General features: G+C 37.7%; 1 protein-coding gene across 1 annotated transcript; it reads right to left on the bottom strand.

The window, feature by feature from the left end:
* Positions 1 to 1,437: 1,437 nt before the first annotated feature.
* LOC122752964 (zinc finger and SCAN domain-containing protein 23-like) lies at positions 1,438 to 8,013 on the bottom strand. Its single transcript, XM_043999993.1, has 3 exons — positions 7,174 to 8,013; positions 6,769 to 6,889; positions 1,438 to 3,555 (listed from the first exon to the last, which is right to left on the bottom strand). The coding sequence occupies exons 1-3, from the start codon at positions 7,573 to 7,575 to the stop codon at positions 1,940 to 1,942; spliced, it is 2,139 nt and encodes a 712-aa protein (XP_043855928.1). The 5' UTR covers positions 7,576 to 8,013; the 3' UTR covers positions 1,438 to 1,939.
* Between the last annotated feature and the right edge of the window lie 5,816 nt (positions 8,014 to 13,829).

Genomic DNA, 13,829 nt, shown 5'->3' with positions numbered 1-13,829 from the left:
GCCTCTTCTCTAGAGGCAAAATAGGTAAGAAGAAAGTCTTAAGAATATGAGAATACAAGCAAAGAGAGAATTCTGAATGCCAACTAAGCAATGCTCTTCTGTCAACATGGGAAAAGTTAAGATTGTGGATATAAAAAGCATAAGTGTACTCCTAAAGAATTTTCATTGATTATTAATACATTTTAGCTAAGTTTAGGTAAAATATTTTTATCCTGGTATCAAAACAAAAGGATTATGATTGTCATGAGAAATTTATTAATGTTTTCATTACCACAAAATTCAAAAGAAGAAACAGATGGCTCTCAAGAACAGCATTAAGACTTAAGGGCTAACAAAAAGACTTAAGGAAAAGGAAAAACAAGTTAGGTCAGAAAAAGGAAAACCTTGGTGGGACTTAAAGGGATCCACAACACAAATTGAATTAGCAGCTACATGAAGCCCTTCTGGGGGCCCACTGAACACATATGATACCAGTGTAAAATTGCTAGGTCTTGAAAGGAAGTAGAAACATGGAGATCAAAAAGCATAGGTCTCTGGATCTAGAAAAAGAATAAGAACTTGCCGATTTCACCAGCATTAGATAAAATAGAGAAACTACCCTGATTTCAGACCTACTTCTTTGGGGAAAAAAATGTAAAGTTTAAAGTCCCTGGGGGTGGGATGAGGTATGTTATTTAGGGGGAAATGGAAATATAGGCCATTTTTAAAAAATTTAAAGTTTGAAAGTAACTTATGAATAACTTAGATTGATCATGGAATTTAATATACACAGTGATGTGATGGACTAGAAAAAAAGGAAAATTTTGCTTTGCTCCTCAGTTTTAGAGGGAAACAAGGAGAGTATCTAAAAACTATTTTTCTTAAGCCTTCACATCTACCCTGGACTAGCGATGGGTATTCTACTGAACTATTTCAGCTTAACAAAAATACAATTTGAGAATACTCAATTTCCCCATCTCTGAATTCTGTATTTACCAAACAAACTTCTAGTAAGTAATTTGGTTTCCTGTATAAATCAATCAACTGGGAGAAATGCCTTCTGTAAACAACTGGTTCCAATTCTTGGAACCCATGTCTCCCACTGTAAATTAATTAGCATGAATTTCTTGTGCATTGTTATTGTCAATCAGTCCCCCCAAAACTGATCAGCCTTGGCATGGTGATAAGACTAAGGCAGGATCTACAAGGTTTAAGACTAGGGTATGAAACATGAAGGTGCTTATATCCTTCAAAATCCAAACTAAACATTATTACCAAGAATACTACTACATTAAAAAACTGCTAAGTTACATATTAGTATGCTGAACTCTATTTTCTGATCATTTTCACTACAAAAGTTAAGATTTACATGGAAAAAAAAAAGAAAGGGGCAGCTAGGTGGCACAGTGGATAGAGCACCGGCCCTGGAGTCAGGAGTACCTGAGTTTAAATCCGGCCTCAGACACTTAACACTTACTAGCTGTGTGACCCTGGGCAAGTCACTTAACCCCAATTGCCTCACTAAAAAATAAAAAAGAAGAAGAAAGAAAATTTTAAAAAAAGATTTACATGGAAAAATTTTGGCTCTAAGACACAATTTAATCATGCTTAATGCAAAGCAACCAACCTTTAAAATCACAAGGAAAAAAAGTGGTTTGACAGAATTGGAATTAGATACCAGATACAACTCTAGCATAAGCAGTTATGGTGCAATTTCAATACTGGGTGTGGTATATGGGATAAATAAATCTCCCAATCACTAAATCTAGGGAACATTATTAGATGCATTGAAGTAAATTCAAGCACCTTTTTTTCCAAAGCATGTTTAGGCATGAAAGGAGTAAGGAGGCCAATTTACTCCATTAGAAATGCTACCTGGTTTTCTTGGTCATCACATTAATTTCCTATTGCTGAATAACATGTCAAGAAGGCAAAGGCAGGTTGGCAAATTTTCTATTTCTCATGCCACTAAAACCCTGTCCCGGTGAATTTTCTGATGTTTAATAAGTATTGAGCGCCGACTAAACTTTTTACTACATAAATTACACTGAAAGGGTTTTTCCCCAGTATGGACTCTGAGATGATAAAAAAGACCTGTGTTTTGACTGAAGGCTTTGCCACACTCATTACATCTATACCGTTTCTCTCCGGTGTGGACAGACTGATGCTGATTAAGGGCTGACAATTGGCAAAAAGCTTTCCCACACTCCTCACATTTATAGGGTCTTTCCCCAGTATGAATTTTCTTATGTCGAATAAGGCCAGCTTTTGCACTGAAAGTTTTTCCACATTCTTCACATTTGTATAGATGGTCTGTGATGTAGGATCTCTGATGTTCAACAATGTGTGTGCTGTGATCAAAGCTTCTTATTATACTCTTATCTTCTTTAAACTGTTCCTTACCAGTCTGGATAGTCTGATGTTCTATAAGGCATGTATTCTGACTAAAGGTTCTCTTATCCTCAGTCTTCTCAGAATGTTTCTCTACTTTTTGTTGAACAAAGCCTGTACTTGGACTGAGGCCTTTCTCATTTACCTCATGGTCATTGTGTTTCTCTGCTGAATGGTTTTGATGTTCAGTGAGTCCTGTGCTCTGACTAAAGGAGCTCTCACCTTCTTCATGTTCAACATGTTTCTCTCTTGTGTGATTATTCTGATGTTCAGTAAGGCTTCCATTCTGATTGAAGGATTTCCCATATTCATCATTTTCATAGGATTTCTCCACATAATGGATTTTCTGGTGTTCATTAAGGCCTGTTCTCCTGCAGAAAGCTTTCCCACATTCATTACATTTAAAACGTTTTTCTTTGTGGTGGATTTCCAGATGTGAAAAAAGGGATGAGTTATAAACAAAGGCTTTCCCACACTCATTACACTCATACGGTTTCTCTCCAGTGTGAACTCCCTGATGCTGAATAAGGATTGACTGTCGAGTAAAGCTTTTACTACACTGATTACAGTGAAAGCGTTTTTCTCCAGTGTGTTTTTTGAGATGATTAAAAAGCCCTGCATTCTGACTGAAGGCCCTGCCACACTCATTGCAATGATAGTGCTTCTCTCCACTGTGAAGTCTTTGGTGTTGATTAAGGACTGATCTCTGACAAAAGGCTTTTCCACACTCATTACATTTATAGGGTCTCACTCCAGTATGGATTCTCATGTGTCGAATTAGGCCATTATTTGAACTGAAAGTTTTCCCACATTCTTCACATCTAGAGGATTGCTCTCCTATGTTCTTCTGATGTTCCACTAGGGCTGTACTTTGGTTTAAGGTTCTCTCATGCTCAACATGTTCAGAGGCCTTTTCCTCTGTTTGATGCCTTTGATTTTGAATAAGAACTGAGTTCTGGATAAAGTTTGTTTCTGATTCATCATGCTTATGTTGTTCCTTGTCTGTGGGCTTTCCCCATTGATTTTTTAACTTGTCGTCATGTTCACATGCTTCTCCATCTTTAGGAGCCTGTGGAATTTTTCCATTAAATTTATAAGTTATCTCTTCATTTGGTTCCATTTCTCTCAAAAGTTCTTGCTTTGGAGACAACTTTATGGAACTGCATCTGGTCTTCCCATCTGAAACTATAAACAGACTTCATGAATAAGGAAGAAGATGAAAAGAATATGGACTCAACTTTCTGAGCCATTGTTTTCTATGTGTTAGTGATGTGGCTTAATAAGGACCACAAAGGGAGGGGCACAAGAGGAGGGAAAGTATTTTGGGGAAGGGGTTACAGGGGGAAACTGTAATTCATATTGCAAAAGGGTTAAGTAGGAAATGTGCATATATATATATATGTAGATAACAGAGGAGAGAATGTCTAGGAATGGGCAGAAACTTCTTGTCATACAATTATATATGTGAGTTTATATATAAAAACACATATAGACACTAGATTATGTGAGCAAATATGATTAAATTTAATAGAAATAAATTTAAAGTCTTACACTTGGATTAAAAAGTATGAAATGGGGGAGGCAGAGTTAGAATTGTTTTAGTTTACCTAAATCTTTTAATGGATTGTAAGATCATTATGAAATTGACATGGTATGGAAGTCAAAAGAACTAATGAAATCTTAGGGGTACATTAAGAGAAACAAAATATCCTGAAAATAGGCAAGTAAAAGTCCTGCTGTGTTATGGTTAGATCATATATGGAAGACTGTGTTTAGTCTTGGGCATCACATTTTAGGAAGGACATTGATAAACCAGAAAGAATCAAGAAAAAGGCAACCAAGATGGTGAAGCAAATCTAGAATTATGAGGCAATAGGATCTGTGTGTTCAAATATTTGAAGGGCTGTCACATGGAAGAAGCATCAGATTTGGCCCTTCAGAATAAGGAGCAACAGGTCTAAATTGCAAGGCAGCACATTTAGGTTTGATGTAAGGTAAGTTTCCTAACAATTAGAAATCCTAAAGTGGTTGGTCTACCAAAAGTTGCAGTGGGCACTCCTGTTTTGAAGGACTTCCAAGGAAATGTATAATGACTATCCATAAAATATATTTTAGAAGAGATTCTTGTTCAGGTACAAATTAGACTGAACACCCTCTGAGCTCCCTTCCAACTATGAGATTTGGGGAGATTATTTGATACATGAGGTTTCTCAATGGTGAAATAAGGCTGAAATTAATGGGAAAATCAGAGAAAGGGGGCACTGGAAGTGTGAGGGTGGAATTTTTGGAAGATGTCAGAAGAGACAACAGAGTAAAATATGTGAACCAGAGGGTAATTAATAACAGGAGTGTCAAGCTCAATAGAAACTAGTGGTCCCCTGTGGGCTATATGTTTACTTAATTTAAAAATGTAATGTTATCTGTGTTTTATTGTGTTTTTATTTATTTTGTTAAATATTACCCATTACATTTTAATCTGTGTCAGGTTGTACTCAGGAGTGTTGGGCTGTATGTAGCCTGGAGTTGCATGTTTAATACCTCTACTTAAAAGTTATCACTATGAATGGCTTTATTTAGAAGGCTAAGGTTAGTAGGAAAGGATTTGTGGTTACAACTGTGTAGCAAAGACTTTTATTCAAAGCCAAGGAATTCAAGGAAAGACAACTACTCTATAGTTAAGACTGAGACAGAGGCTCTCTGCATATTTCACATCTTAAACATACTTGCCAGCAACCTAGATTATATGAGGACTAAGAAGCAATGTCTGGTGGCTCCAAATGCCACCATCTACCAACAAAATATTAGGAAAACCCGTTTTCCAGAGCTAAGGCCCAGTGGGCAAGCTGTGCCTTGAGCTTGGCAAGACAACAATCCTTTGTGCTCACTCTCATAATTCACTAGGTGTTCTTTGAGTTGGACAAAAACTGGACAAAGTCGGAATGTCCTGAAATGACTCAAACTTGTCACATTCTTGAGGTTACCCCTTATTGTCAGGGCTACAGCTCACTGCATAGCCACTAGTATAAATACTAAAGTCTCCCCAAACTGCCTCAGGCAGGGCCCCAGCACATGTGTCCCTGATTGCAAGCTATTTTTTTCACTTTGAAAATAAAACTTCTATTTAATTCCTGACTCCCTGTCTCTAGCCTGCTCTGTTCAGCTCTAGCCATTCACAGGTTAGAGGCCAGTTCAGACCTGCTGACATACGTCTCCTTCAGTAAGATGGAAAATGGGTAAGGCCTTTGGAACTCTGAATATTGATAATGGGCAATCCAATAACAAAAACTTCTCCAATCTGTTCTTTGAGAAGAAATGGTATGTGCACTTGGGCCATTTGCATTCTAAGAATTTAAATAACACATACAGGTACAAAAGCAAAATAAACCAATTCTCTAAAAATAGTTGGTGCCCTATAGGAAGTCAGTTTGTAAAATTTTAAATGTAAGTGGTAAGAGGAAGGAGAAAGGTGAGCAGTAATGGAAGGAACTGCCAGGAAATGTGATAAGCAGAAAATGTGTCAGAAGAAAGCAATGGGACATCAATGTCTTGAGTGACAAGGTTTAGAAAGGAACTTAAAATGAAGAAGTGGTAAAATTTTACATAAAAGGGCAACCAAGACCATAGGAGGGTCTAAATGAATTAAAGAAATGAATGTGATAGATGGCATACCACAGTGTAAAGCTAATTTGTCAGGTGTAGGAAAACGCAGTGTGGTGCAGGGGAAAGAACACTGAGCTTGGAATCATCAGAAGATCTAACTATGGCTCAGACACTTCCAGGCAGTGTGACAAGTCATTTCACTTTAGACCCCAGTTTGTTTACCTAGAAAATGTCGGGGGGGGGGGGGAATCAGGAATCAGATTTAGAGCTTTAGATGGGAACTTAGAGGCGATCTGATTAGTTAGTTGCAAAGGAAGTTATTATAGTGATTACCTGGAATGTGGCTTCTGTGACCACTTGAAGACAAAGAAATTGACACACTACAGAGATGAAAACAAGGCTGTGATTCCATCCAGAAGATAATGGGGCAGGAAAAAATTATGGGACATTAGTTTACTTGATGGCAAGAGTTAGAAAAGAACTTAAGATACATAGGAAGTAAATTTTTACATGGAAGGCAACCCAAACCAGCATATAACAGAAAATATAGGGGGCAGCTAGATGGCACAGTGGATAAAGCACCAGCCCTGTATTCAGGAGGACCTGAGTTCAAATCCGGCCTCAGACACTTGACACTTACTAGCTGTGTGACCCTGGGCAAGTCACTTCCCCACCAAAATATATATATACTGGGCTGGAAGTTGGAAGACTTAGTCTCTCATAATGGGTAATATTTTGGGAGGAGATATAACTGACAATGATACGTGATTCCTTCTAAGATGAAATTCAAATGCTTACCTCTTTCAGGTAGGGTCTGGGTCTCCACTAACTGGAATTGGGCATTCTGTAAATACTGTGATACTCCTACAGATGTTGTCTTCTCCAAAAGCACTTCATGTCCCTGTGAACAGGCTTGGACCTGGGAACAATTATATACAATTGGGCTTGTGAAACAATCATGGAGGCTTGGAACTAAAATGTCGGGTAAGTAACTACAATAAACTTTGTGTAGGAAAGGCAAAATAGGCCCCCCCAAAAAAGTCATTTGCTTCTTTAATGGCAGTAGAGAGCAAGAATGGGAAACTGATAAATAGACTGGTGGCTCTAATGGTTCAAATGAAGCTTGAAGACTGGCAGTTCTTCTCCCATGGCTAATTTCACAGCATAAAGCTCCCACAACAGATCAAACTTTTCTCTTCTCACCTGTCTTCCTGGTTCATGAAGGTTTCTCTCTAAAGCCTCCAGCAACATCACAGCTTCTTCTCCACTCTCTGGATGATGATCACGAACCCAGTTTTGCAACGAATCAGGAAGGATGGTCAGGAACTGCTCCAACACCAGAAGGTCCAGGATCTGCTCCTTTGTGTGTATCTCAGGCCTCAACCACTGATGACAAAGTTCCTGGAGTCGGTTAAGAGCTTCCCTTGGACTGGCTGTCTCCTGGTAGCAGAAATGCCTAAAGTGCTTTCGAGAGATCTCTAGGATATCGGCTTTATTTCTAGGAGGGTCAAGTTCCTGTCCCCAGGCATGATCTTCCTCCTCTACCTTCACTATCAAAAGTCTCTCCAGTTCCTTTGGAGCCTGGGCAGCTGAAGCTTCTGTCATTCTGAACTACAAAAGCCCAAGGTTCATCAGTTTCTATCTACTATCTAAACTTCAGGAAGATTCCCTTTCAACAACCCTTATTTAGAGAAATTCCTGAGAAACAACATTCTTAAGACAGAGAAACCACAAACTAATTGTTATGAAATAATAACTACACTAATGTAAACTACACAGTGACTAAGGCAAATTACTGAATGGTATCAGAATTCTGTGAAAATAGGGAAATGCATAGACATATTGCATGTTGCTTATTGGAGAGTCTACAAAAAGAGTTTAGTTCAGTAATTTAGGTTCTCTGATCTACGTTGGGACAAAAGAGTAGGATTTAGAAGCAAACATTTAGTTAGTTAAAAAATCAATATCTATAGTACATTTACCCTGACATAAAGATAATTAAAAGGACATTTTGATCACAAAATTTTCTTATTCAGAAAAAAGTTTTCCTTCCTTCCTTCCTTCCTTCCTTCCTTCCTTCCTTCCTTCCTTCCTTCCTTCCTTCCTTCCTTCCTTCCTTCCTTCCTTCCTTCCTTCCTTCCTTCCTTCCTTCCTTCCTTCCTTCCTTCCTTCTCTCTCTCTCTCTTTCTAGTACCAGACCTGTGCAATATATGAAACTCCGGGTGAGAAACTCCCTCCAGGAATGCAACTGTGCATTCCAGCTCGTAATCTAAAGACAGTTGTCTTTGGATAGACAGGAGGAGATATGGAGTGACTTGCCCAGATATACGGTATATAGGGGGCAGGACAGGAACCCAGGTCTTCTTGATTACAAGGGCACTTCTCTATCTGTTATGCCAAGCATCCTCACCTTGTTTACACAGATGAATGCATCATTAGTGAAGGCTCGAATGATGGGCCAGAATAAGTCAGAGTATTGAGGAAAAGTATGAACACACACACACACAGATACACACAGACATACACAGAGACTCTTCTCCTGCGGGTCTTTCAGTGACCCCGAGAAAGGGCCCCGCTTCCTCCGCAGCAGCCCAGGACAAACCAGCAGACACCCTAACCCCAGTCCCGTTCCCGCTCCTCGCGTCTCTGCCTCCCGCGCTCCCCGCACCCGGGGCTCGGGCACACAACTGGGCGATCCTCCGCACGGCAGTTCTGCGGGGGCGAAAGGGGACCCTAACCGGGCTCACCACCCACTGGTGGGAATTCAAATGGGGTGCGGAATAGTGACCCAACACACTACAGGAGAGGGGCAAAGTGGGGTCTACTTTCGAAGGATTGTGGGCAATTTCCTACGAGGTAAACACAAAAGCAAAGTCTTCCCTTCTCGGTCCCATTTCCGGGTGCGTTCTAGGCTTTCTGGAGGATCTGGAACTCTGTGGTTCCCTGTTGTAGTCAGATTGTTCAGAGACAAAATAAAAATAGCAACTCTAAGGGAGGGGGGATTTGGTCCTCCCCCACCCCATCCCATAGTTGACACATCAAAGGTTTTAGTGTATAAGGTATTAATATAATTAACTAAAAATGTCAACATTAATTTTCAATTAATGCTTTATATAATTAATTAACCTTGTCAGTGTCGATCAATATTTAATGATCGGCATAATTAATGTTAATAATGATTAAAGGTATTGGTGTTAATTAAGATTTCATTAATTATCCATGTAATTAATTAAAGATATTCTGCTGGTTCATAATCAACTAATTAATATAATTAAAGATGTTCATACTAATTCATATCTAATGATTAATGTAGTTCATTAAAGGTGTGGGTGCTAATTAATATTTAATTATTAATACGATTAAAGTTGTCCCACTAATGAATATTTAATTATTAATATATAGTCAATTGAAGGTGTTAGTGTTGATTTTTTAAAATCTGATTTATTAAAGTTATTAATATTCATATAATTTAGACAAGTTATCATATTGTCTGGAACACCTACTGGTAGCTTTATGAAGTTTGAATAATTTTCTCTGATAGAAGTAAAAGGAATCAACCATTGCCATGTTTTAAATATCTAAGCTGGGGGTTAAATTTGGAGTTTGGTGTGGGTGAGATCTGTTTACCAGGTTACTTGTTTTTGCTAAGAGAAACTTAAATTTCCTTCTATTTTCTCCCCAGTCTTGACTTTGTTTTCATATTTCTTGTTGTCTCATAGATTTATTGGCTTCTATTTGGTTTCTAATTTGCAGGTTTCTAATTTGTTGCTAGAGCAAGGATTTGGACCACTTGTATCAAGATGTTAATTCCCTTTCTAATTCTTCCACATCTCTTGCTTATTTTCCAATTTTTTTCTTCTAGCACTTTTATTTGGTTGATTTTTTTAAAACCACATTTTTAGTTCTTATTTTTTAAATTCTTGTTTCATCTCTTTCAGGAATTCTAATTGAGTTTGACCCAAACTGTGTTTTAATTTGAGACTTTGCTTTTAGATATTTTGAAGCCGTTCTCTTCTTCTGGGTTTATATCTTGAGCATCCTTGTCACCATATCTTTTTATACTAGGATTTTTTTGTTGTTTGCTTATTCTTTCAGCCTGCTTCTCCACTTAAGACCTTAGGGCCAAGCTCTGCCCACTTCAGGAAGGAAGCTTTGGACTGGTCCTGTTGCTGCTTTCTTGGGGTATTGTTTTCTTATTCTGGGATCTGAGGGACATCTTCGGCTGGGATCCTGCAAGCTTTTAGTACTTCTAAAGTGTTCTGATCCAGGACAAAGTATGATTTCTACCCCCTTTGATCTAGGCTCTACAAATTCCTGACCTGTTCTGTTTTGTTTTGTTTCTTTTTTTCATCTGAGCAGCAGTAGACTGCTGCTGAACTCAGCCTCAGTAGACATCTAGTTTCTCTGTTCATGCAAAAAGACAGAACTTCATACTTCACTCTCATCTAGGAGGTATTCATTCCTCTGTTGGCTTCAGACTGGGCTAAATGCTGGGACTGAGACCTCCACCCTTGCTCCTAGTGTCTGAGCCCACAGTAAACTAACTCCTTGCCTCTAAACCTATTCCCCAGTACATCGTTCAGGGTCTCATCCGATTCCCTACAAGAATACCACTCCTGGACACAAGCTACCTTTTCAGTCTGCCCTGGATCTGTGACCCAGACCTGGATAGTAGTTGACAATGCTGTTAGTTGGCACCTGTTTCAATTATGGTGCACCATATGGGTCTAGGATCTCCTCTTACTCTGGTGCATAGCCTCTCCCTGCATGCCTAGATCCTCTGAAAGTGGCATACTTCTGGCCAGGCTTTGTCCCCAGTGTCCAACAACTTCATGTTTTATTGCCTTGTACTGAGCTAGTTTGGAAAAATGATTTGTGATTTTTTTCCTTGGATTTCACCATCAGAATTTGGTCTGGTCACAATAAAGCAAAACCAAAAGAATGAAAAAATAGAGGGAGATGTAGAGGGCAATATAAAATATCTCCTTGGAAAAACAGCTGACCTGGAAAATAGATCCGTGAGAGATAATTTGAAAATTTTTGGACTACCTGAAAGCCATGATCAAAAAAAGAGCCTAGACATCATCTTCCAAGAAATTTCAGGGAAAATTGCCCTGACATTCTAGAAACAGAAGGTAAAATAGAAATGGAAAGAATCCACTGATCACCTCCTGAAAGAGACCCCCAAATTAAAACATCCAGGAATATTATAGCCATATTCCAGAATTCCCAGATCAAGAAGAAAATATTGCAAGCAGCCAGAAAGAAACAATTCAAGTACTGTGGAGCCACAATTGGGATAATACAAGATCTAACTGCTTCTACATTAAAGGTTCTGAAGACTTGGAATATGATATTCCAGAGGGCAAAGGAACTGAGATTACAACCAAGAATGATCTACCCAGCAAAATTGTATATAATCTTTCAGGAGAAAAAATGGGAATTCAATGAAAGAGAGAACTTTCAGGCATTGGTCATGAAAAGACCTGAGTTGAATAGAAAATTTGACTTTCAAATATATGACCCTAGAGAAGCATAAAAGGGTAAACAGGAAAAAGAAAGTATAAGGGATATTAAAAGCATAAACTGTTTGCATTCCTACATGAGAAGATGATACTTATAACTCATAAGAACTTTCTCATTATTAGGGCAGCTGAATGGAGCATATTTAGACAGAAAGCACAGATGTGAGTTGGATATGAAGGGATGATATCTTTAAAAAATAAAATTAAGGGGTAAAAGGAATGCACTGGGAGAAAGAGAAAGGGAGAAGTGGAATGGGGGTAAAGTGTCTCACATAAAAGAAGCAAGAAAAAGTTTATGGAGTGGAGGGAAAGATGGGGGAGATGCAGGGGAGTTAGTGAACCTTTTTCTCATCAGAATTGGCTCAAGGAGGGAATAACATAGACACTCAATTGGGTATAGTAATCTATCTTACCCTGCAGGAAAGCAGGAGAGGAAGAGGATGGGGGAAGGTTTGAAAGAAGGGAGGGCAGATTGGGGGAGGGGGCAGTCACAAGCAAAACACTTTTGAGGAGGGATAGAGTGAAAGAAGATAGAAAATAGAGTAAATATCATGGGGAGGGAATAGGATGGAGGGAAAGACAGTACTGTGAAAAAAATTGAAGCAGAGGCAGGAGCAATGTAAGATGATGAGGGTGATGAGGATGAGGATGATGACAATGATAAAACCTATGGTACTTACTTTGCTGGGCTATTGTGAAGAAAATTCTTTGTCAGGTATAAGGTACTATATAAATGTTATCTATTATGTTATCTATTATTGTTGCAATAATCAACGTTATGGGTTTATTGTAAGAAAATCTCTCTTTAAAGTACTTATAAATGTAGTTTAGTATTTAAAAAATGATGAGCAGGATGCTATCAGAAAAACCTGGACTTATATGAGCTGATGCAAAGTGAAATGTACTGTATACAAAATGGCAGCAGTATTGTAGGATGATCTGCTGTGAATGACTTAGTTACTATTTTCAGCAATGCAGTGATCCAAGACAACTCTGAAGGACTTATGAGAGATGCAGTCCATCTCCATAGAGAAGGAACTGGTGGTATCTGAATACAGATTGAAACATAACTTTTTTGTTAGTTCCCTTTTCTAAAGTTTTTTTGCTTGTTTTCTTTCATAACCTGACTAATGAGGAAATGTTTTGCATGACTACACATGTATAACTTATATTGAATTGCTTGAGTTCTGGGGGGGGGGAAGGAGGAGAATTTGGAACGCAAAAGTTTTAAAAATCGATGTTAAAATTTGTTTTTACATGTAATTTGGGAAAATAAAATTCTAAATAAATTTTTAAAAAAGAATTTGGTCTGGTGAATTTTCTATATCTGTTTGGAGTTGTGGGCAAAAACAGAGAGGAAGCTTGCTGTACTACTTCCTTCTACTCTATCTTGGTTATATAAATTTTGTAATAATTTTTTACTTGCTCTATACAATAATCTTTTGTAGTTTGATTGATATGCTGAATAAGTATACTAATTTAAGTAGTACTGACCCTTTTTATTATATTGGAATAACAGCCAAATAAAGTACTTTGCAGTTCAATTTATACATTTAGTGGGTAGCATCTTGGTAGAAAGACTCCTTAATATTTTACATATTCTGTAAAGATTTTGAATAGAACTTCTTTTTTCTATTTCCTCCTGTTGAGTTTTGTTGGTAATACACAAGAATGGGTATAGTTTATGTGGAAGCATATTGGTTATTGGTTCAATTAATTTTTCATTGACTGGCACTTTCACAACAAATTGTCTGTAAAAAACAATATTTTTTCCTCTTTGCTTTTGTTTATTCAATCAATTTATCTCTTTTCTTATAGTTAGCATTTCTAGGATTGTTAAAATAAGTGTGGGGATAATGGGCATTCTTGCTTATCTTTGATTTTATTTAATTATTTGTAAAACTAAGGAAAGGAACACTTATTACCATGCCTTCTTGTGTTTTTAACAAACAGATGTTAGATTTTTGTCAAAAGCCTTTTTAGCAGCTATTGATATAATCATGAAGCTTTTATTTACATCAGTCACATCATTTATTATATTTATATTCTTTCTTGCATTGAACTAACACTGCATTCCTAATAGAAATCCAGTCTGGTTATAATACGTACTTTTTCTAATACATTGTCGTTGCCTGTTGCTAATATTTTATTTAAAATTTCTGAATCAATGTCCATTAGGGATATTGGTCTATAATTTTCTTTCTCTGCTTTTTCTTACCAAAAGGTCCCTTCTTTTCCTGCTGTTGAAAGCAGCATGTGTAATATTGGGATTGGTTGTTCTTTAAATTTTTGAAAGAATTCAATTGTAAATGCATCTGATCCTAGAGGTTTTTT

This window comes from Dromiciops gliroides, chromosome 4 (assembly GCF_019393635.1).
Source record: "Dromiciops gliroides isolate mDroGli1 chromosome 4, mDroGli1.pri, whole genome shotgun sequence".
Taxonomy (NCBI): domain Eukaryota; kingdom Metazoa; phylum Chordata; class Mammalia; order Microbiotheria; family Microbiotheriidae; genus Dromiciops; species Dromiciops gliroides.
Note: the sequence above shows the minus strand (reverse complement) of the source record. Positions and strands in the feature narration are given on the sequence as shown.